We start from the raw sequence: 23289 nt of genomic DNA, 5'->3' as shown, positions 1-23289 counted from the left end.
ACAACACCGGCCTCGCTGTCAAGAGGAATCCATTGCCTCGCCTTATTTCCTTTCACATCTGGCTTTCTCTCTCTCTCTGTCTCCCTGAGTCTGTGACATCAGCTAATATTTCTGAAGCCAGGTGAGCAACGCAGATTCCCAAACACTCAGAAAAGAAAAGAAAAAAATCGATGATTGAATCCCGTCCCTCTATGTGGCGGCTTAAGCCCACGACAAACTACTGTACAGGGACAAATGCGTTCATGGGAATCACAGGCGTTGCGGTTCGTATGATGTTTGACATGGAGCTGTCACTCAGAATTATCTCTTTACTTTGTTGAGGAACACAGTGGAGGGGATTTCAGAGTTAAAAGCGAAAAAGAGCAGCGGCGGCGGCGTGAGGGAGAATTCCAGAGCTATACTTCCAAAGCCTCTGCCGCTCCGGTCTAATCTTTAAAGTAACTATACACATGCACCACTACAGGAAAAAAAAAAGGAAAAGAAAGAGGCGAGAGAAAATGAGATCATTAATAGGGATGGCAAGGCAATAGATTTGTGCATTTATTATGTGGAGAAACAACATAAACAAGCACTGGGCGAAGTAGATAAGCAGCCTGCCACAAAGCTGCTCTTGGCCAGTTGGGCCACTAATCTGTGTGGCCTACAGAGACATCACCATAGACTCTGTGAAGAAGAAAGCAACTTAAAAAAAACACATTATTAACTATGTACATTTATAATTACATATATATGGAAGAGCATGCAAAGTGTTCATTATGGTCTTGTGCTCGTGTCACGTGTATATACACACACAACTTCTGCTCGTCTAGCTGTGCATTCATTAATGACACTCTGCAAATTATGCCTGACCACCAGGCTTTGCCACATCCTCTTTTCAGCTGCGAGCATGTCATCGTTCTAAAAAAAGGATGCCTCCAAATGGAGTCGTTCTTTGTGATCGCTGCGCGTTTTGGGGCATTAAAACCTCCAGGATGTGGAGTTAATGAGATTGCTCCTGTTTTGCTTCTGGCTGGAGGACTTCACTGCGCGGCGGCCAAAAGGGGAATGCGAGTTGATGCCTAGAACCGACTTAGTGCAGGACAAGAAGAAACCAAGCCAATTTTCACTTTGTTGCTTCTCCAGCATGGCCAAGACATCCAATTCCATCAGGCATTTGCTGCAGGGGCAGCTGATAGAAATGGCCCCTAAGTCCTGTAGCTGGGCCAGATTATTCCCTTATCTTCTAATGGCTCTGATAAGGGCCTGGAAGAAATGGTGTCAGAATAACCGCCGTATGACCGACTGCCAAAGACCATGATTAATCTCAGTCAGGAACAACAGGAACAAGCTTTGGTTATTACAGATGCTCTACGAACACTAATATAATTTACATATTTGCTAGAAGAGAAACAAATGCAGATTTATCGGCTAATTGCACAAATGTTGGAAACACTCGCACGTCGTCTTCTTGTGGGGGTTGTGACCCATCTGTTTGACCCGAGCTGAGGGAATGATTTGTCCTCATCTATCCAATTCAAATTCGCTGTTAATTTTTCTTCTCGACTCACCGGGAGCTTTGTAGAAGCCGACGTCTTCCTCACTAAGAGGCAGCAGGTAGACTTCACCTTCCTTCCACAGCAGGGGATGCTCCTGCCCCCCAGTGAACTCTCCCACCCAGCCGTCCTGATCTGGAGGTTAAAGAGGACACGTCAAGACATGAATCACTGATCCTTTTTTCTTTTCAAATCAATGAACATCAGCCTGTATGTGATAAATATGTGTATAAGTGTTTGTGTTTTAATTGGGAATGTGTCCAGACTGTTTTACTCTCTGATTAATGCTGTCTCCTGATTTATGAGGACGATCATTCAGAGGGAACAAAAGAAACATTACCGGTCTTGTTAATTTCATCTCAGTGTCTCATTAACAACAGGACCTGACTAATGGCTGCCGAGCCTGTGACATTATACCTTCGATAAAGTCAGAGGTGATGTTGACAGCGGCGTAGTGACCCGACGACGAGCAGGCCAGGGAGTGGCCGAAGCAAAAACAAGCTTGGCAGCCCGCTGGGTTTTCTTGTTCTAAGTTGAAAAAGCCAGGCTTGCATCTGTAAGGAACACACACACACACACACACACACACACACACACACACACATAAAGTCTCATGCATTAAAAAAGTTATTAACATGCAGATCCTGCACACACGTTTCAGTGCAGCTATTTGCCACATCCTCGCCGGCGTGGTGTTATTCTCACTAATCTCTTTAAGTTGTTCTCGCTGCAGCAGTCGTGTGGGGGGGGGGGATGCCGGTCGCTGCTGCAGACTGCGGAGTTAAGGAGGAACAGACCGAATGGAGCTCAGCTGCAGAGACCCTGAGCTCTGACCTACAGACACTAGCTGGCATATGGGTGGGAAGGGGAACACTGCTAAAAATCAGCCACTACACTAGTCACATTACACAGGAGAGGGGCCTGCTCAACGAGCCATGAAATCAGCAAAAAAAAAAGAAAAAAAAAAAAAAAAGTCAACAAACAGGGAGCACAGAATTATTCAGTAGTTGGAGACCTGGGGCTGTGTGTATTGCTAATGTCACAGTGAGTTTATCTGTTTGATCCTGCATCCCAGAGAGAACAAGATAGAAACAGACAGGGAGAAGCACAGACTTGGTTATTGACATATTGTAACAGTCACAGCCGCCGTCCAAGGAGTCAAAATGATGGATAGTCTCAACATTTTTCAACAAATAATCCCCAAATCATTTTTCTTTTTGTCTTTCTGCTGCACCTGTAGGACCCACTGGGTGTGATACACTTTATTCATAATTTAAATAAACAAATTAGACATGAATACTGAATCTAGGAGTACTAATCAAAGTGATTAAAACAAAAAGACATGATCAAAACCATTAGATTCTGTTAAGAAAAAAGGAAAAAAAATAGATGAAACACTTGTACTGTCTTCCAATTGTTCCACTGTGCAGTTGCCTAGGTAACCACAGGTCATATACGCACATTGATGACGCAAGCGACGAGCTTATGGTTATAACGCACCTGTCACAGGCCTGTCCCTCCACGTTGGGCTTGCAGTGACAGCGTCCATCCAGAGGAGAGCAGTGGTCCACGCTCCCGCTGGGGTCACACTCACACGGCCTGGAAGCAGAGTGTGATGTGAAGATGAGAGATTTGAATCAAGTGCAGGTGTGTGTGTGTGTGTGTGTGTGTGTGTGTGTGTGGGTGTGTGGGGTTGTTGTGAGAGAAGAACCAAGAATATCTAAGACAAGGACAAGTTAATGTTATGCATAAGGCCGGGTATTCTCTGTTTGCAGGCCCCAACCCCCCACCCCCACATCACAGATGGTCAGCTCCGCCACAGCAACTCTACAACCCGGTGGGGTGTCTTGCTCAAGGACTCTTCAACAACAGGGATCCTTGTCTTGTCTTGTCTTGTCTTGAGGTTTGAACCTACCTGGGCCTCCAAAACAACTGAGCTGACCCTGACAATGTGTTTGTGTCATCCTCACGCTGAATTAAAAACGCAACAAGTGTTTCTTGTTAAAAATGATCAACAGCGAGATGCTTGATAGCACACAATCCATCATGCAAAATTCAGAGGCTGCGCCGAAAACAACCTTGATAAAAGCCAGTGAGAAGGTAACGCGGGTCAGCGGGGTCCTGGATTATGTTGAAATGCGTTTGATCACCTTCATTGATTGATTACTTTTGTTTGAAACTGTAACACAGAATCTACTTTTTAATGACGTGCTATTACGAATAATTCAATTATCCTCAGGCAAGCCGTCGCTGCTTGGTTCTGCTCCAGTGGTCTGAGTAATTCACACCTCAACTCAACAGGCAGATTTTGCTGCTTGAATGAGAGAAAAATGTGTGTATGTGTGTATGTGTGAGTGTGCATACATGTTGACAAGTGTGTACACATATAGGCCGGGAGCCAGGTCCACCCCTCAGGATGTTTTTTGCTACCTTTTTTTCACTATTATTTCTTGTTATCCCATACATTGGGCCATCACAAGTTGATAACCTCCACCCCCAGCAAGGGGCCGTTTGGCCCCAGGGGCCAAAAAACCCCCTTTTTGGGAAAAGCTTCTGGCGAAATTATGTAATGCCATATATTAGGGTACAGCAACTGCATACATGGTCAGATAACTCTGAAATTGTGCATAGTGTATCCTGACACATAGGGGAAACTATCAGAATAATATTCTGGGGCTTACTGCCTTTCTATTTTCAAATATCACCCTCAGTTTATCCCAAAAGACAAAAAAATGTGTTTCCGCCTGACAAATTGTCATCAAATGTGATCATTTTCAAGCATTTTATTACACATATCACTGCCTTAGATGGATATGAAAAACTTCCCACATTTGTAAGCCTCAATTTAAGCCCAAGATGACCTTTCTATCTCGAAGATTACACCTGCTATGACCAAAGTCTTCCAGTGTCCTACCTCAAATCAGAGAAAACGGAACTTTCAGCATTACCATTCCAAATGGGATTAAGCATGATTTCTTGCACATAAACTGTATCTTAAACAAGATTGGAGACTTAAGTTGTAGGCTACTACTATACCATCTGAAGTTAATTACATGAAAAGTGAATAATGTTACACCCCCAGGTGGAACAGGGTATCAGGGTACAATATAAAAGTAAATGCTAACCGATTTACACACACCAACACACTAACCAACCGACACACTTTAACCAACCAACTAGTCTATGGGCCAGACCAGATTTTGGTACCACTCAGGGTGGCAAAATCTAGTAACATTTTTTGAAAAGGTACATGTCCATAGATTATATTTTGGTATGATAACCCATCCTAAGTGGTAGCTTTATGACAGTTATCAGCTCATAAAGTTATCAACCCCCTGCAATAAATAGGACTCTGAACGCAGGGGGCATATCTTGTTTTGTGCTCATTTTCAGACCGTTACTCATATGTTATGAGGGCATGTTTGGTAGCATTTTAAGGTGTACAATCCTAGCTTTCATTTAGACCACGTTTTGGGCCTATCTAAAAAAAAAATAAGGTTCACATGGTCAAAGGTCAATCTATCTCAACAACTATTTTTCCACTATTTTCGCCTAAACAGTCTTTTTTATAGCACTGTGAAATGTAGGAACAGCACTGACACAAATAACAAAAACTGAAATACTCACAGGACTGTAACAATTCAGGAAATGTATAATCTTCCCATAATTTCCTACTATGAGGGATGATTATGGGTCTTAAAGTGGAACATGGGCCCAGGCGAGAATTGTCAATAACTGCTTATTCCTCTGTATTTCTCAAAGAGTTTTTAAGTTTTCTATATATCTTTGCCCTAATTATCATCGTCATCATGATTATAGTCCAGAGTTAAGGCAACTTCTTCATCCTCCTCCACCCTCTGATTTGTGCATGTTTGCAGTTTGCACATTTTTGTGCACTCTCTTTACATCTTTACCCTAATCATCATCATCATCATCAGTCCAAAGTATGTAGCTTTGTAGGTTTGAGCATCCTAGCTCTTTAAATAATAATTGATAAATGAGTTATAAATAGCCTTTTCTAGACATAGGCTATACCTGTTTTCAATACATATTGGGATTGTCTCTATCAGATACAGTATAATGTAATTTATTTGCTTAGCTAATTTTGTTCATTCCTTCTAGGTGGCTCAATTAACCTTATAGTGGGACAACATAGCTTGACAATTGTTGTTATTATGTTATTTCTGTCAATTATTTCACATACAGCTGGTGTTGTATTTTATATTGGGATGACAGTGGCTAAAGAGGTAGAGTGGGTCGTCCAATAACCAGAGGTTCGAATTCCGCCCCGTCCCAGTCGCTGTTGTAGACGTAGATATCTTATCCACCTTGCCTCGTGTGATGTGTATGCATGTTTGGTGGTGGTCAGGGGGGCTGTTTGGTGCACATTGGCAGCCACACATCTGTCAGTCTGCCCCAGGACAGCTGTGGCTACAATTGTAGCTTACAGTGTATCGCCACCGTTACTGTGTAAAAGTGCTTTGAGTGCCAAAAAGCGATAAATAAATCTAAGCAATTATTGTTGGAAAGTCTGATAAGTCACCTTTATGACAAGGTTGGACTGGGATTGAGCATTACAGCTAAATAATAATAATACATTTTATTTTAAAGCGCTTCAAAGACTTTGATAAGGGTCTTAAAGGTGGACAGGTTGGTGCAGTTGCAGATGGATTTGGGGAGAGAGTTCCAGTTCATGGGGCGTAGTACAGGAGGTTGGCATCGAAGGAGTGGAGGCAGCGGTTAGGAGAGTGGGGGTCGAGGAGCGGAGGTCAGTGATGTAGGAGGAAGTCAGGCTATGGAGTGCTTTAAATGTGAGAAGAAGGATTTTAAACTGTATACGGTAAGAAACAGGAAGCCAGTGAAGGTTTTGGAGGACGGGGGTGATGTGGTCATGGGGACAAGTATGAGTGAGCAGGTAGGCAGCAGAATTCTGGATATACTGGAGTTTATTGAGGGTTCTGGATGAGAGGCCATAAAAGATGCTGTTGCAGTAATCAAGTCTGGTGGTGACAGGTTTCAGCAGCAGAGACGGTTAGGACGAAGGGAGGGATGAAATCAGGCAATGTTTTGAAAGTGAAAGAAGGCAGTCCGGGCTATCTGGGTGATGTAACGATCATAGGAGAGGGTGCTGTCAAAGGAAATTCCAACGTTGGACAACAATGGATGTGGGAGGAAGGGAGTTAGGGAGATGTTGTCAATGGAAAGGGTGAAGTTGTCCGTAGATTTAGTGAGAGATTTGGGATCAATGAAGAATATCTGATTTGTCATAGTTAAGTTTCAGAAAGTAGTGTTGCATCCATGATTTAATATTGTTGAGGCAGGAGATGAGAGTGGTGTGGCTGGTAGTAGTGATGGATTTTGTAGAAATGTAAAGCTGGATGTCATTGGCGCAACAGTGAAACTAGAGACCTTGACGATGGATGATGCTAGCAAGTACAGGATGAAGAGGAGGGGACCAAACCCTGAACTCTGGGGGACACCTTGGGACACCTGTAGAGGAGGAGATATGACTGAATTCAAGAGAGTGCAGTTCCAGTGATGTTTAGGGTGGAGGAAAGATTGGAGAGGAGGATGGAGTGACTGTCGAAGGCTGCGGTGAGGTCGAGAAGGATGAGGATGGTGAGGTGGTCGGAGTCTGAGGCGAGGAGGATGTCATTGGTGATTTTAAAGAGCTGCCTGTATGTTGTCTATGGAATCCAAATTGAAATGGTTCAAATAGGTTGTTAGCTGAGATGGGCTTTCAGTTGGGCATAAATGACACGTTCAAGTATTTTAGAGAAAAATGGAAGGTTTGAGATTGAAATTGTTCATGATGTTGGGACTGAGGCCAGGTTTCATCAGGATGGGGGTGACAACAGCTTCATTGAGGGAGGGACAAAGCCTGAGGTGAGGGAGGTGTTGATAATTGAAGTGATGAGAGGAGTGATGATAAAGAGACAGTTATTCATGAAGCTAGATGGGATGGGATCAAGCACGCAGGTTGAGGTTAATTCTTTAAGAAGAGTTGGGATGTCAGGATGAGTGGGTAGCGCCCCCCAAAAACACCAAAATCCACTGCAATATCCTCCTGTGGGTATTCACTCTTGTACTGAGCTCCAAGTGCTGCCATGTGTGTTTCAGTCACAGGTGTATGACTGGTACCTGATTGGCGTCCAGACCTCAACCCAATTGAACTCTTGTGGGATCAGCTTGGGAGTTGCTGTACATGCTACAGTGACCAACACAACCACACTGGTTGACCTTCAACAACTCCTGGTTGATAGATAGATAGATACTGTAGATATACTTTACTGTCCCCTGGGGGTAAATTTGGCCTGGACTCAGCGCCATCAGACCCTTCAACCACATACAACGACCTGTAGGCTTCCAGACTTCTCCTGCCACACCCAGGGGCGGGTCTGCCATGGTGGCATGGAGGGGCACCTGTCCCCCCACAAAATCTGATTGGCCACCCTGTGTGCCCCCCCAGTGGTCAATGACTTGTGGTCAGTCACTTTGAAAAGCTCTTAACCACTCTTATGTTCAGTGTACAGAGCTACTGTATAAGCACTAACTTCTGACTATGGGCCGGATCTACTAAAGGTTTGTGTGTATTAAAACGTGTTTGTGCGTGCAAACTTGATTGCACGCGCAAACAGATGCTGAAGCTGATCTACTAACCGGGCGCACTGAGGATTGCATCTCTCAAACGGTCAAAATTGCACGTGCAATCCATTTAGCGTGTTTGCCTTAATGAATATGCAAATATGGGCGTTTCTGCCAGAACGTGCAAAATATTGGGAGGAGTAGATGCAGAAATATGCAAACATGCACAAATCAGAGGGTGGAGGAGGATGAAGAAGTTGCCTTAACTCTGGACTATAATCATGATGACGATGATAATTAGGGCAAAGATATATAGAAAACTTAAAAACTCTTTGAGAAATACAGAGGAATAAGCAGTTATTGACAATTCTCGCCTGGGCCGATGTTCCACTTTAAGACCCATAATCATCCCTCATAGTAGGAAATTATGGGAAGATTATACATTTCCTGAATTGTTACAGTCCTGTGAGTATTTCAGTTTTTGTTATTTGTGTCAGTGCTGTTCCTACATTTCACAGTGCTATAAAAAAGACTGTTTAGGCGAAAATAGTGGAAAAATAGTTGTTGAGATAGATTGACCTTTGACCATGTGAACCTTATTTTTTTTTTAGATAGGCCCAAAACGTGGTCTAAATGAAAGCTAGGATTGTACACCTTAAAATGCTACCAAACATGCCCTCATAACATATGAGTAACGGTCTGAAAATGAGCACAAAACAAGATATGCCCCCTGCGTTCAGAGTCCTATTTATTGCAGGGGGTTGATAACTTTATGAGCTGATAACTGTCATAAAGCTACCACTTAGGATGGGTTATCATACCAAAATATAATCTATGGACATGTACCTTTTCAAAAAATGTTACTAGATTTTGCCACCTGAGTGGTACCAAAATCTGGTCTGGCCCATAGACTAGTTGGTTGGTTAAAGTGTGTCGGTTGGTTAGTGTGTTGGTGTGTGTAAATCGGTTAGCATTTACTTTTATATTGTACCCTGATACCCTGTTCCACCTGGGGGTGTAACATTATTCACTTTTCATGTAATTAACTTCAGATGGTATAGTAGTAGCCTACAACTTAAGTCTCCAATCTTGTTTAAGATACAGTTTATGTGCAAGAAATCATGCTTAATCCCATTTGGAATGGTAATGCTGAAAGTTCCGTTTTCTCTGATTTGAGGTAGGACACTGGAAGACTTTGGTCATAGCAGGTGTAATCTTCGAGATAGAAAGGTCATCTTGGGCTTAAATTGAGGCTTACAAATGTGGGAAGTTTTTCATATCCATCTAAGGCAGTGATATGTGTAATAAAATGCTTGAAAATGATCACATTTGATGACAATTTGTCAGGCGGAAACACATTTTTTTGTCTTTTGGGATAAACTGAGGGTGATATTTGAAAATAGAAAGGCAGTAAGCCCCAGAATATTATTCTGATAGTTTCCCCTATGTGTCAGGATACACTATGCACAATTTCAGAGTTATCTGACCATGTATGCAGTTGCTGTACCCTAATATATGGCATTACATAATTTCGCCAGAAGCTTTTCCCAAAAAGGGGGTTTTTTGGCCCCTGGGGCCAAACGGCCCCTTGCTGGGGGTGGAGGTTATCAACTTGTGATGGCCCAATGTATGGGATAACAAGAAATAATAGTGAAAAAAAGGTAGCAAAAAACATCCTGAGGGGTGGACCTGGCTCCCGGCCTAATACACATATGTGCTGAAAAACCATTGTAGAGAGTAGTACATTTAAGTAACATTCAATTACAGTATTGCACATATTGATTTATGCATTCGTTACTTATACAAAATGAGCGGCTTAATTTAGGATCTTATTCATTGGAGCTATCGCTTTCTTGAACATCACTTTAAAGAGGCTGTTTGTAAGTTTTCTCTGCAGTCGAACAAGGTTGCTTGGCAAAAGCAGGTGGTGATTTTCCCTTGATAAGAACTTCAGCGATCATTATCTATAGAGTACAATAAGAGCCTGTGATTCCACCTCTGGGCAGTGCTATGTCTTAAGAGGAGATTTGAAACTACATTGAGTCGTTATTGGAAAGTCACAAGACGAGCTGAGGCTAACTGACTTAGGTAGAGTCAACATTACCAGTTCTTGGCCGTGTAGCAAACACAAAACTTAGAAACAACTGCTTTAACCCTTTATTGAGCAAGTGACCACATTAGGTAACTTATTTTTGACAGATAAAATAAATTATTTAAGTTTAATCAAAGTACTAAAGAAAAAGTATTTTTGCAATTTTTTCTGCAAATTTTGATGTACCATATTCATAAATATTCCTTTAACTTAATTGGAAAAAGTATTATCGGTGCCTTTAAAGGGTGAAGAATGACATAGTTACTTTAGTGACCTTGATTTGCAGAAACATTTTGAAAATAACTCTTTTAATAACCTCAATAATGGTTGAAATTTTGAATTTCCAAGCATTTAAATGAGTGCCATGCCATATACAGCGCTAAAACTAAATTCATTCATGTTTTTAGCAAGTTTTGGGTGGTGGAAATAAGGTGTTAAAACAGCAGTGACATGTTCTCATGTACCGTATTAAGCCAAATATGCTAACAACTCCCAATCAGGTATGGAGTAACTCATGTATATGTAAATGCCAAGAGGAATCAAAGTAAATCTTATTGTGTGTGCATAATGACAAAAAGAAATCTTGAACTCTTGAACTCTTCTTGAACTCTTGTACAGAGTAAACTCGACAGCTCCTGGGAAAAATATCTGTCTCTTTATCTTTACCTAGTGTCTCCTTAAATGTTCCACTAAGTTTGCAAGCTACTCACTAACTTTGCTGCTGGACAGGGAGTGGAGTATAATGGGTTTTTTTTCGAGCTATTAGCTGCCTGGAAACAACACTTAACGAGAGCAGTGAGAGTGAACCTGAACGGTGAAGTTGGGGCGGTTGGAAAAAAATCTAAACAATTAGCAGAGAGATGCTAAAAAGCGCAGCAGAGCCGGGGGAACCTGCAGAGTTAGGTAATTGTCTGTGGGGTCATGACGATGAGTGATCCTTCTCACACTACGTGTCGTCATTAGATGCATTATTCATGTAAAAAAAAAAATGTTTAAGAATAAATATCAAAACTTTTCATCCATATTGTTTATCAAAGCTAAAACTAAGTGTCTGTTTAGCAGTCAGCGCGCTACCTGTTGTCACAGTATGCACAGTTACGCTGTGGTAGAAATAATATTAACACCAAACAGTCATTGATATGCGATTCAGCACCAACACAACTTAGCATTCCCTAGGCAGGTGGAGGGGGTCAGGGAGAGCCAGCTTGGACTTCTTATGAATATAAATACTACAACATACTTCTCTCGCACACACATACACTACAATATGCATTTAAATGCTGCCCAATTTGCTCACACACTTAGTAGTAGAGTGCTTGGGTCAGAGAAAGTTGGAATTTTCTTTTCATCATCAAAATGAAGGTGGCAGATCGGCACGCGGCAAAACAAAGGACGCAGAAAAAAAAACCACCCCAACCACGTAAGTCAGTGTGCAAAGCCTCCAGACGTAAATCACTCTCATATCTTAGAAAAGAAAGCAACTGCGGATATCGTCAAAATCAGTTTAACCCACTGAGCTTACTTCTGTAGCATAATGAGGCAATGAAAATCAGAGCCGAGCACAAACGCAGAAAAACAATACTTCAATAAATGTTCTTCTATTTTGCTGTTATTCAGAGCGCCGCCGACTCAATTATGTAATCAGCCGCTCAATCTGACAACTGTGAGATATTTTTCCAATCAGTAATTAATTTGTCTGAGAGAAAACACCAAACGTGGAAGTGGAAACATTTACCGACAACAACCACAATGTCATTCATGAATTAGAAAAAAGTATTGCTAATTTGAACCGTCAATGATCTATGAATAGTCTATGGGGACTTTGGTCAGAGAAAGCAACCTTAGGATACAAATCATTAAGCATTCAATTATACCATGAAGAGAAGTTTTTGAGGCTAGGTTTTTCTCCTTGAGGTTTGGCTGCAGCTAAAGCTCGTCTCTGAAGTTTTCTGAAGGCAACCGAGGCCGGATCCAGTCACCATGGTAACAGAGGAGACCACATGGTACATAAGTAATCTTCAAACGCCAGATCTGGCTCTCCTGTTGGTCAGAACCGCCGGCCGACCGGCCGCAACATTGACAACATGCAGCAGGAGGGGGATTCACACACAGCAAAGAAAAAAAAGTTGGAGCTGTGTGTATTTCAGAGCGACCAGCAGCAGGTCTGTGTTGGTTTAACATCACAATAACAAAGAAGTGGTGGTCTGATTTACGTCAGAGTCAGAAAACTTTACTGTTGACAGGACATTTTCTTTGACGCTGCCGGTAGATAAAACAATCAGCAACACTCACACACAAAAACAAACAATAGAAAGTGTATATTCCTAAAAGCAAATATAAGAACCAGCATAAAAAAGTAAAGTGTGTAAAGTGGTATAGTGCATCAGAGTACATAAGATATTTGTAGCTATGGGAATGAATGTGTTCTTATATAAGTGGTTTTGTTCGCCAGGGTGGGATCTGTTGTGATGAGGTTAGCTTTCCTTCCCTAAGATCAAGCAAAAACCTCACATTGTTTTTAGTTTAGTCTTTATAATGGTAATGTATTGATGTTTTTGATTCTTTTGTTTTTTTGCTTTTAGAATGTTTCTGTAAATGTAATTGTTGCTGCAGCTAACAGGGATCTTAAACCCTATAATTCTGTGTAATATATCTAATAATGAAATAAATTTAAAGCGGAACTATGCAGGATTTGGGCTGTAATTATTGTGGCTCAGAGTCACTGTGATGGTTGAGTGACCTGTTATGAAGTGAATGGGGTCTAGGCCAATGCGCTCACCCCCCCACTGGCTGAAAACCGCACTTGCAAGATCAGTCGTCCGTCTCGGTGTTACAAATCTCGTCAATGGATAGAAGTATCGCGAGAAACTGCCTTACGGCAGTACGAGATAAGAACGCACATGACGTCATGCATGTCACGAATCGTGATTGGTTTGAGTTCGGAAAGTCGGAGGAAACCATGGAAACATGAAATGTTTACTGATGAAGTTCAGCTTGTGGCTAACGGGGAGCTAATGCTAACACAGATACACACACCATGGGTCTTTATAAGATAATGTAATACATCATGACACACACACACACCTTCGCGTTTTGGAACCTTTATTCCTGTGTGTGTATGTCTGTGTCTTTGTGTCTTTGTGTCTTTGTGCCTGTGTGTGGCTGTATTAGCGTTAGCTCCGTGTTAGCGTTAGCTCCGTGTTAGCGTTAGCTCCGTGTTAGCATAGCGTTAGCGTTAGCTCGGTGTTAGCAGGGCTTAGCAAACAGCAGTAAACACAAGCACTGTAGGGGGGGTGGAGGAGGTGGCGGCGGCGAGTTTTTTTTTTTTACGACAGTGACATGTGCCTCCCAGAACTGTGGGGGAGCTCCGGAGAGGGAAAAAAAGAGAAACCAACGAAGGAGCGAGCTATTTCCGGCCGACTTGCATTGTTCTGCTTTAAACTATTGTGATAATGGAAATGAACTGAGGTCAAACCTCTGTGATACAAACAAAACGGTTGTACAAGTATAAAGAAAAGTTTGTTCTGATGTGGAAAAACAACTTTTTTTCAAAAGATTTGGATTCTAAGGCCAAATCTAACAAACAAATTTTAAAATTTTAACTATGTAAAAGTTCAGAAGATGATAGCATTCATTTGGCTCTGATTTTGGTGGCTTTACCTATGCAAGTGGATTATTCTCTGTTTTTGTTTTCCATCAACTTCTGGTGCAAATAATTGTCTTAGTTTTTAGCTGCTAAGTGCTCCACAGCGTTCAGCAGCTGGAGGCCACGGCAACGCCACTGTGTGTTTGTCACAGTTAAACCTCACAATACATAAATCTTGATCTACAGCTAATTTCTTATTTGTAGTACAATAAAATGTATTTGAGATAATAAACCAGTTACTACTGCCAACTTATGGATTACCTTAAATGTTTAGCACAAATGTTTGCATTAGAAATGAAATGCAAACAATACAGATTTACATAATAAAACAATCATATGTCAAGTTTGCTTCATTCAATACAGACAAATAAAAAGCAGTGTGGATTCATGGGCATTGATCTGATTGGGTGATGGTGAACACTGTCCTGCTATCTTGTCAGATGGGATGGATGTAATGGGCATTATTTGTAGTAAAGAGATGAATATTGATCAAAGGACTCTGAAAATATGTTCATTATGACCAAGGACGTCAGGGAGGATGTGGGAATTTCAGAGATGAAATGACGGTGTACTGAGTCAGACTGAAATGTTTGCTGAAATCTTGATTGAATCGAAACGTTGATTTACCCACAGTTCATGTTTCCGTGTGGGAAATTACAGCAGTCTGTGCTGTTAGAGCGGTTCTAACTCTCATACTGTATTTGGCACATCCTGGTGCCCACTGATAAGAAGGCCACTAATTCACAGTGGCGTCACATTGAGAAATGAGAATCCTCTTGTTTACCGCTGCTTTGTAGTTTGATGGATTCAGACTCGGGGAAAGTTAGGTGTTTACTGCAAAACAGGGAAGATTTATTTATCTATCTGTTTCACTGGACTACTTACATCTTTTCTTCCTTTCTCTGAATCTCTTTGCCACGTCTTTTGGTTTATTTTTAAACCTGTTATTGTCTTGTTATTTGTGTGTGCGCCCTCCCTGCGTGTCAGTAGCGTCAGTGCGTCTGTGTTTTTTTTGTTTTTTTTTCACGAACGTGCGTGTTGCTCACCTGCAGCCGCCGGGACCGAGCGAGTGGAAGCCGGCCTGACACGTGTCACACTTCTCCCCTGTCACGCCGGCACGACACGCACACCTTCCCTCCGCATCACACTGCAGACTCACCGAGCCTGAAAGGGACAGCAGATGGATCGTGCGGGGAAGAAAAGGAGAAAATAGATGGTAAAGGGTATACAAATGGAAGAAGGACAAAAAAGAGAAAGAAGAGGACTATTTCAAGAAAATCGACTACTTCAGAAGCCGTGAAATGTTATTCGTAAATTACATGAAATGAGTCAATATGTATCATTAATAATTTGTCCGTGGTGTGGATAACAGAACGGCCTGTACCGGAACCCAGAGATAACCATACTGTAGCCTATTACCTTGAACCATATACTGTACGCTGGTAGACTCTATCTCTAGTTAATGGAGAGAAAAGACCAGCTGAGAGAGAAAAGGGAAGGCTGATGGAGTCTGCTGTAACCTTTGATCAATATAATGGACTTCAACAGCTCTGTGCAATCACCTTACGCTATTTAGGACAGTCCGAGGAAAAAGATAGCTAATGTATATTTGTTCATTTCTCCCACTGGTTCTCTCTCTTCTTTACTCTGAGGACGGCGTAATTAGGAGGCCAAACATTTAATGTCCCTTCACCCAAAATTAGGCTGTGGTTAATGAACGGGAATGAGCCTCTTTCGCTGATAACATTCGGTGAGTCAACGGGATCAATTTACAACAGCGTGCGGCTGAGGAAAGTCATGGATTTCTTTAATGGTCATTTGGGAAGCTACAGCGAGGATGAATCTGATGAGATGCGTAAGACATGAGCGGAACAAGATTGTATAAATAATGGATTAGAAAAGATTCTACTTTTAGACAAGGTTTGGCAGCTGAGCAGTCGATGAGTTAGACTAAATATTAAAGCAGTGTTGTTAATGATTTAAAAACATTTGGCCATAACATTTGCAACAATTAATCTTTGGAGTCCCTTTTTTTTTCATTTGGTCTGTAGCTTAAATCTTACTTATGGTGCCTTATTGTTGCCAATACAGCTTTCCAATTGAACCATAATTAAATTTGCTCATACCAGAGAAGACAAAAGTAGTGAGTAATAACGTTGGCGTGGATTATAATTAGGGCTCTTAAGTTATTATCAAAACAATTAAGGTTTTTTTTTTTCTGTGTCTGCTGTTTACCATTGACGTTGCAGTTGCAGGGAAGGCAGCGCTGCTCCGGAGACGTCCTGTGGTGGTTCTCTCTGCAGCGCTCGCAGTGGGGCCCGGCGGTGTTGTCTCTGCAGCTCAGGCAGCGCCCCCCACTGCCGGTGCTGCGGTACTGCTCCATGTCGAAGACGCACTGCTCTGATCTCCCGCTGCAGTTGCACTCTGTGTGTGTGTGTGTGAGCGAAGGAGGGGGAAGGAGAGCAAGAGGTCAAGTGAGGAGAGACGAGGAAAGAGCAGCCACAGGGGTGGTGGGAGGAGAGGGGAGAGGAGGGGAGAGGGGAAGGGAGAAGTAGGCAGAAGAGGTACAAAAAGCGAGAAGACAGAAATAGACAAAAGGGGAGAGACGGAGAGGGAGGGTATATGTGTGAGAGATTATGCGTTCTGGGATTGGATCATAATTTAGAGGCTCGTTGCTAATCTCATTTCACACAGGCCTAATGAGGAGCCAATCGGCTGTCAGGGGGCACTTAGATAACAGTAATTCATGTTTATACAAGAGCAAATTACTCAGCTGATAACACACCATCACAGCTCTCATACCCCTCACATCAAATCCCTCCTTAGTTTACCAGTTACCCTAAGGGGGGATTTAGGTGAAATTGCCCATTTTATTATGAATCAAGCTGTCTGCTGTGCTGGCAATAACTATATGATTATTTCTTCCTGTTAATAAAGAGTCTCAACAGGGTTCACCTTATTTAAAAAGTTGAAAAAAAAGAAAGAAAAAGGATCACCGGTTGCTTTGAAACCTATTGTACAGACTTGGGACTGGTCGTGAAAAAACTTAAAGAGTTATGCGTTTCATTTGCCTTCAACTAATTTTGCATAAATGAAATTCTAATGAGTAAATACAGATCCACACAGGCTGTAACCTTTTGGTAATTACCCTGCCTCTATAGCAAACATAATAGCAAACACTATTTGCATAAGCATTGCATAAAACATTTATATGGAGTCATGTAACCTGATGAATCTGAGTCCAATAATATTCCCTTTCTTTTACCTCTCTTCTGATCTCCACCGTCTCCTGAGGGAAGTTATCTGGCTCTCCAGCTTCTCACTGCTCCACTGTGTTCACCTGCTAACTCTTACTTTCTGTTTTTAGGTGCTGGGCAGCAGTGTTATGCCTTACAGTAACATGTTACAGTAATGAGAGGCACTAGAGCTCAGCTATTAAAGCACAGTTAAAGTTTCTCTCCAGACATGGTTTCAACTATGGAAGAATATTCGGCTATGCTACATTTGAATTCTCATCATAGGAGGGTGTTTAATGAATATTTCATGCTTCAAACTACTGTACAGTCTGGTTTTACACTTACATTTTATGTTTATATCTGTGTTTTATCTGTATAGAACTGTACAATCTATTTGCTTTGCTTATTTGTGTTGTATTTTTTGTATTTTGGTTGTGAAGCTTGTTGAGTTGCCCTTGGCAGGAAATGTGCTATATAAATAAACAGTTTTTTTTTCTTTCTTCTTTTTCTTTTATTTGTACATGTGTTAAATACAGAATATGAGAGATTTGGCTCATGTACAAAAACAAATACTGTGACAAATTGTTTTTTATTGAGTAAACACTTGTTTTTCTTTGTGATTTATTAGTTTTTTAGCTTGCACTCTGCATCTGAATATGATCAAGTGAGTATGAGCCACAACAATGAAGTCATGGGCCTTAAAACTAAGACATTGAGCTGAACTGAGCCGCACTGCACAGTCGTGTGATCGCTCTCTGTGGCTTTTTTTTCACAACAAGCGCTTCCTCACACATCACACATGGTAATAATCTGACCCATTGTTGATATGAAAATATTGATCGCTGCAGCTTTAAGCATCCTGTTCATGAACTGGTAGGTGAGAGGGATGAAAAAGGAGGAGGACACTGCGGGAACCAGCCGCCACTGCTAGGAGTAGCCTTCCTGAACACAACATGCATCATTTGACAAATGCTGAGTCCCTTGTTATCACATCTGCCGTCCCTCTGCCCACGGGCCAACAGAATCTGAAAAAACCTGACACTCCACACAGAAAGGCTGCTACAGCATGACTCTGATTGCCGCTGGCGGGCGACTAGAACACACAGACGACCGAGGGGCCTGGCTCCACTTTCCAGCACACATCCACACAACCCTGGCTGTATCGCTGCCAGCTAGCTGTGCTGCCACTGCTGGCCAGGCTAGCTGCTAGCCAGGTAGCAGGAGTGTCAACAACTGCCCGAGCCTTTGTGTTGTCTTTTTTCGAGGTGCAAAGCTGACTCTGATAACATCTCTCTAAATATGAAGAAGCCCGTGACGTATGGTATATTGTTAAAGGGATAGATAGTTCAATTTTTGGCAAATTGGCCCATAATTCCTAGCCTCGTAAACCAGCCTCTCGTGGAAATGCATTTCATTTCATTCCGAGGGAGAGTCTGGCCTCATCCCTGCTGTAAGCGTTTGGCCTGAAACCCTCAGAAGGCCGAGCCAATCAGCGCCACCGCTGTGATTGACACAGCACGTTGGCCAATCAGGGACCGACTGGTGCAACGCCCCGTCACTACACCAACTTGCTGATTGGCTGAATGGGGTTGTCTGTCAACGCTACTACTCCCGCCCAGCTCCCGCCCACCCCAAACGCTTACAGGGGGAATGAGGCCAGACTCTCCCGAGAAATGAAATGAAATGCATTTCCGTGAGAGGCTGGTTTACGAGGCTACATAATTCCTATAGTTTAAGGAGTAGATTCGTTACCTTTATTTGTCGGTGCAAGCTATTTTAGAACGGCGGAGCAGAGCCGCGAGCTGCTCAGAGCTACGCTATGGAGGCTAATGGGATTTCTTGGTTTCCCTCATCAAACTCATCAAATACACGATCCAACAACTCCAAAACGCTGTCATGGACAAGTTGCGACCTGCACATTCACCACGCTATGAGATAATAACAGACTGTTACAAGATGAGTTGTTTTAGAGGCAAATGCAGAGACCGCTTGCCAAAAAATTGCCGTGGTGAATGTGAAGGTCACAATTTGTCCATGACAGCATTTTGGAGTTGTTGGATTGTGTTTTTGATGAGTTTGATGCGGGAAACCAAGAAATCCCATTAGCCTCCATAGCGTAGCTCTGAGCAGCTGGCGGTTCTGCTCTGCCGTTCTAAAAATAGCTTGCACCGACAATTAAAGGTAACGAACCTACTGCTATGACTATAGGGATTATGGCAATGGGCCAATTTGCCAAAATGTTGAACTATCCCTTAAATGTGGAGGAGCATATATGAGTCAGAGGCCATCCCTCTTAAAGTGAACAATTATCTGAAAATGATATTTCACTCTTGTGACTTCTGGTCTTTTCAATAGGTTTTGTCGAAAAGCTTCTTCATGTGTGAACTGAAGTGGAGAAATGAGTTTGTTTAATTATGGTTCATCATCCTGAAATGAGTTTCAGAGCAAATTGAACATCTGGTTTCTGATCTCTTTCAGCAAGTTCAAATTTATATTTGCTGATGTTTTAATTACTTACTGCTCCTGTTTTGGTACCTGATTTTTATATAACATTTTTTTTTCTTTTTTTGCTATAATTTTGCTATTTGATTTGGTTGTCAGGACTTTAAAATGTCAATCCAACTTTGTTTTATATGTATTTTTAAAATATACCTATATATATGCATTCTTTAAAATGCGATGGTGTACATCAGAAGCCTTTGATGTTGATGCCATGTTGGCCGTGTCAACCTCCTGTCTTGAATGAATACACATCAAACACACACACACACACTATCATAAGCATGTTACAGAGCCGCTGCTTGTTTTCCACCTCGGTAAAGATGTGATTACTAAGAGCAGCAGAACAGTTTAAAGGTGGTGTGTGTATGTGGGATGAAGACTGCCACAAGCAGTCCACACACACACGCACGCACACACACAAAATGAGTGGAAGTGAGACAGAGCAAATCACTTAAAGCTGTTTTGTTCAACAAGTTTAACACAAGGACCACTACACACAGCTTTGTATAGCACGTGTTCGGCCATCTTGATCATATTTATAGGTCTGTCCGCCCACAACCACCTCTTCCACATGCTGCTTTCCTCGACCCCGTCCCGGTGACCACACAGCATGTGCATCACTGCCACTGTGGAGGCTCCATGCAGGTACGAAGGCTGACACAGCTCCACGCTCGGTGCAATACTACACAAAGGACTCTCTGCTGTGATTGATGGAGACACCTCCTCAAACACTACGCCTCGTACAGTTTCAGATGACCGTCACTGAAGAGAGGATTACAGGAAGAATACTTCACACTGGGAATATACTGTACTGTAAAGGCTGCAGCTCACCACTAGTGCACTGCTATGTTTCTCAATTACAAAGACACAGGGACGTGTTTGTAGGTAAAACGAAAAAGAGCATCTTTACACCAGGTCTGTTATGGTGGAAGGGCAACAATAACAACCCTTAAAGGGGACATATTGTGGAAATATCACTTTTTGAAAGCTCTTTAACATATATTTGGGTGTGTGTCTTGCCTTCCGGCCCCCAAAATGTGAGAATTGACAAAAATATCTGTAATGTGCAGGCTCCCTAGGTTGAAATTCATGTGGTTTTATGAGTGGATGAGTTCCCTTAGTTGTCTTCCAGTGATGTAATTAGGTTTCGAAATTGCATAATACCACCCCTACCTGGGACTGGTAGAAGGGGTGGGGCAGGGCGAGCAGTGTCATTTGCATTTAAAGGGACAGGCACTGATACCAGCCGCTCTGAACGATGAACAGAGCTGTGATGTTTGATTCTTGGGGTATTTTGACCGAAGCATGTCACAGATATGTCTTTAAGACACATGGGAACTATTTTAATTTGTGGAAAGGGGGCATAATATGTCTCCTTTAAATTATGATTAGAGAAAATTGTTAGTTATAGTTTGGGTTAAATTAATAAATGAATGAACTATGAAAATGAGTGCTTCAGTGGTGTAGTGGCAATTTTTTAGTGGGAGGGAGACATGGTTTATGCTGTCATAAAAAAAAGCATATAAAAATGTAAAGTTTGTCAGTTATGTAAACTATAGCTAAGTAGCTACAAAGATGTGTGCTGGACTGCTTTTTTCTCATTAGCACACATACTACTCATTACAACAAAACAGGCCTAGAGACACGCTCAAGTCACATCGCACACACTGTCAACAACAACAGATGTTTACTGACGTCATCGCTATCGTTTATTCGTTTCGGGTGATCTGTCATTTTAAGACAAGGTTCATTAGCCGAAACTATTGAGCAAGTTCCTGGATGATATGATTTTATTTGTTATTTTTTAAACATGCTGAAAAAGTAGACGGATGGTGTACCCCCGTCTCCCGCTTATGACGTTTGATGACGTCATAAACCCTAGGGTGTTTTCTACAGAAGAAGAATAAGACCTCAAGTTTAAAGTCAGAACAGCCCTAGCTTTTCCACTCAAAGCATTTTACAATACAAAATGAATTCCTCCATTCACACACATTAATATATCACAGCCAAAGCAGCAGTTTGGACTGCAAAAGACTGGTGGAACAAGGGGTCAAAGTACAAACACCCTTCATTCACTGTACAACAAACCTCCCACAAGCAGCAATTACATTTATTTATCTAAAGAAATATTTCCAGGAGACAGTGTCGGTGTCTATGGTGACAACCTGTCTGTTACGCATAGCAACAAACTCATTATCTATTGTCATACATGTGGTAACTGCAGTCAGTACAGTAAGTCAAGAAAAGTAAAAGGTCAGCCTCCATCTTAACCCATTTGAATAAGCCTTCATTAGAGTCTGACCAACTTTACTCTCGGTGGACGAATCCATTACAAAAAACTTGCTGCATAAAAAGGGATGAACTAAGAGCCAGTGGCACTAACCTCTCTTGGGGGGGCCGGTCCTGCTGCTCTTCAGACTCCTGCTGAAGGCTTCTGAGGGTTTTTTTTTTAAATTCTCCCCCCATTTGCATACCATGCCCATTTAGGCGTGGACATTGCCCTCATGTTGCTCCTTGGGGCTTTGTCTTATAGAAGATTAGCCTGAGTGTACAGTGAAAGCCATGTTCCTCTTTGTCTCCAGTGGGTTTTACTAGTGCACAGACACTTAAATCCCAGAATGAACACAGAAATATTTGGGTCCGATCATGATGGAGTGATCATGCCAGCAATAAAAAAGTTAGGCTGGTTTAATTCTCACAAGATGGATAATAACCCTGAGACCGCGGCTCCCCCAACCCCCTGAATGTTCAACATCAATCTTGAGTGTTATGAAATATTTGATCAAAGGACATTAAAACCACATTCTGTCTTGTACAACACATGTCAAACATGAAGAGAACATAATTGTACATAATTACCATGTAAATTGCAATAGACGATGACAGACATGAGAAAATATTTTCATGTTTGTCTCAGATTGAAACCGAACAATTTTTTATCTACTTGGATGTTGGCGGCAGCAAAAAGCCTGGACTTGTGCAAGCTCAGCGGTCAATGAAGGCTGTGAAATTAAAAAGAAAAGAAAAAAAGAAAAAACATCAGTGACAAATGAAGCTACACTAAGTTTTCCTGATCGAATCATGTCGGCAAATTCACTGAACTCGGCTCCAGTCGTCTTTCAGCAGCGATGCTCGGTTCTGCGAGGTCAAGCGGGGTTTTGCCGCTGCACCTCTGAGGTGATGCAATCCAACATCTTATTGTCTTATGCCCTTTGTATGAATAGTTTCTTAGTAGTGTTGCAGAAGACGCCGCAGACAGGGAGCACAACCCCCTGCAGGCACAATGATTTCTCATTTTTACATCTAATTTGCCAGACGAATGGGATGTCGGACTAGCGCGGAGAGTAGAACATCAGCAGTGATAAGAAACCGCTCCATGAGGGACTGCGCTGCACATATATATCTGTACGACCTTTAGTGTAGCTTTACAAACACATCTGACCTCCGCATGGCTCACACATTTTTCAGCCTTTCAGGTTCAAATGTGATTTTTTTTTTTTTTGTCTTCCAAAAAGCTAGCTTCTGCAATCCTCATCTCAGTCGTCCATCAACACTGTTTACAGCACCAGGGGGGTTTAAGACTGTGCAATCCTCATAATTGTGTAATTCTCCTTTCCACTCATGCTAAAGGAATGTGTGAGACGGTGATTTATGCAGAACAGAGTCTTGTTATCTTATATATTTTTTCTAATCTTT

General features: G+C 42.0%; 1 protein-coding gene across 2 annotated transcripts in view; it reads right to left on the bottom strand.

Moving 5' to 3' along the window:
• lamc3 (laminin, gamma 3) overlaps positions 1–23289 on the bottom strand; it is a 121925-nt gene that overhangs the window by 57814 nt on the left and 40822 nt on the right. For both annotated transcript variants that reach the window (XM_085793065.1, XM_085793066.1), the window contains 5 exons: positions 16091–16279; positions 14902–15019; positions 3033–3131; positions 1950–2086; positions 1548–1667 (listed from right to left, as the gene is read on the bottom strand). In XM_085793065.1, coding sequence (XP_085649191.1) covers positions 1548–1667; positions 1950–2086; positions 3033–3131; positions 14902–15019; positions 16091–16279 — 663 coding nt within the window. The remainder of the gene's footprint in view (positions 1–1547; positions 1668–1949; positions 2087–3032; positions 3132–14901; positions 15020–16090; positions 16280–23289) is intronic.

Source organism: Trachurus japonicus, chromosome 12, assembly GCF_045865225.1.
Source record: "Trachurus japonicus isolate A0001 chromosome 12, Traja_1.0".
Classification (NCBI taxonomy): domain Eukaryota; kingdom Metazoa; phylum Chordata; class Actinopteri; order Carangiformes; family Carangidae; genus Trachurus; species Trachurus japonicus.
Note: the sequence above shows the minus strand (reverse complement) of the source record. Positions and strands in the feature narration are given on the sequence as shown.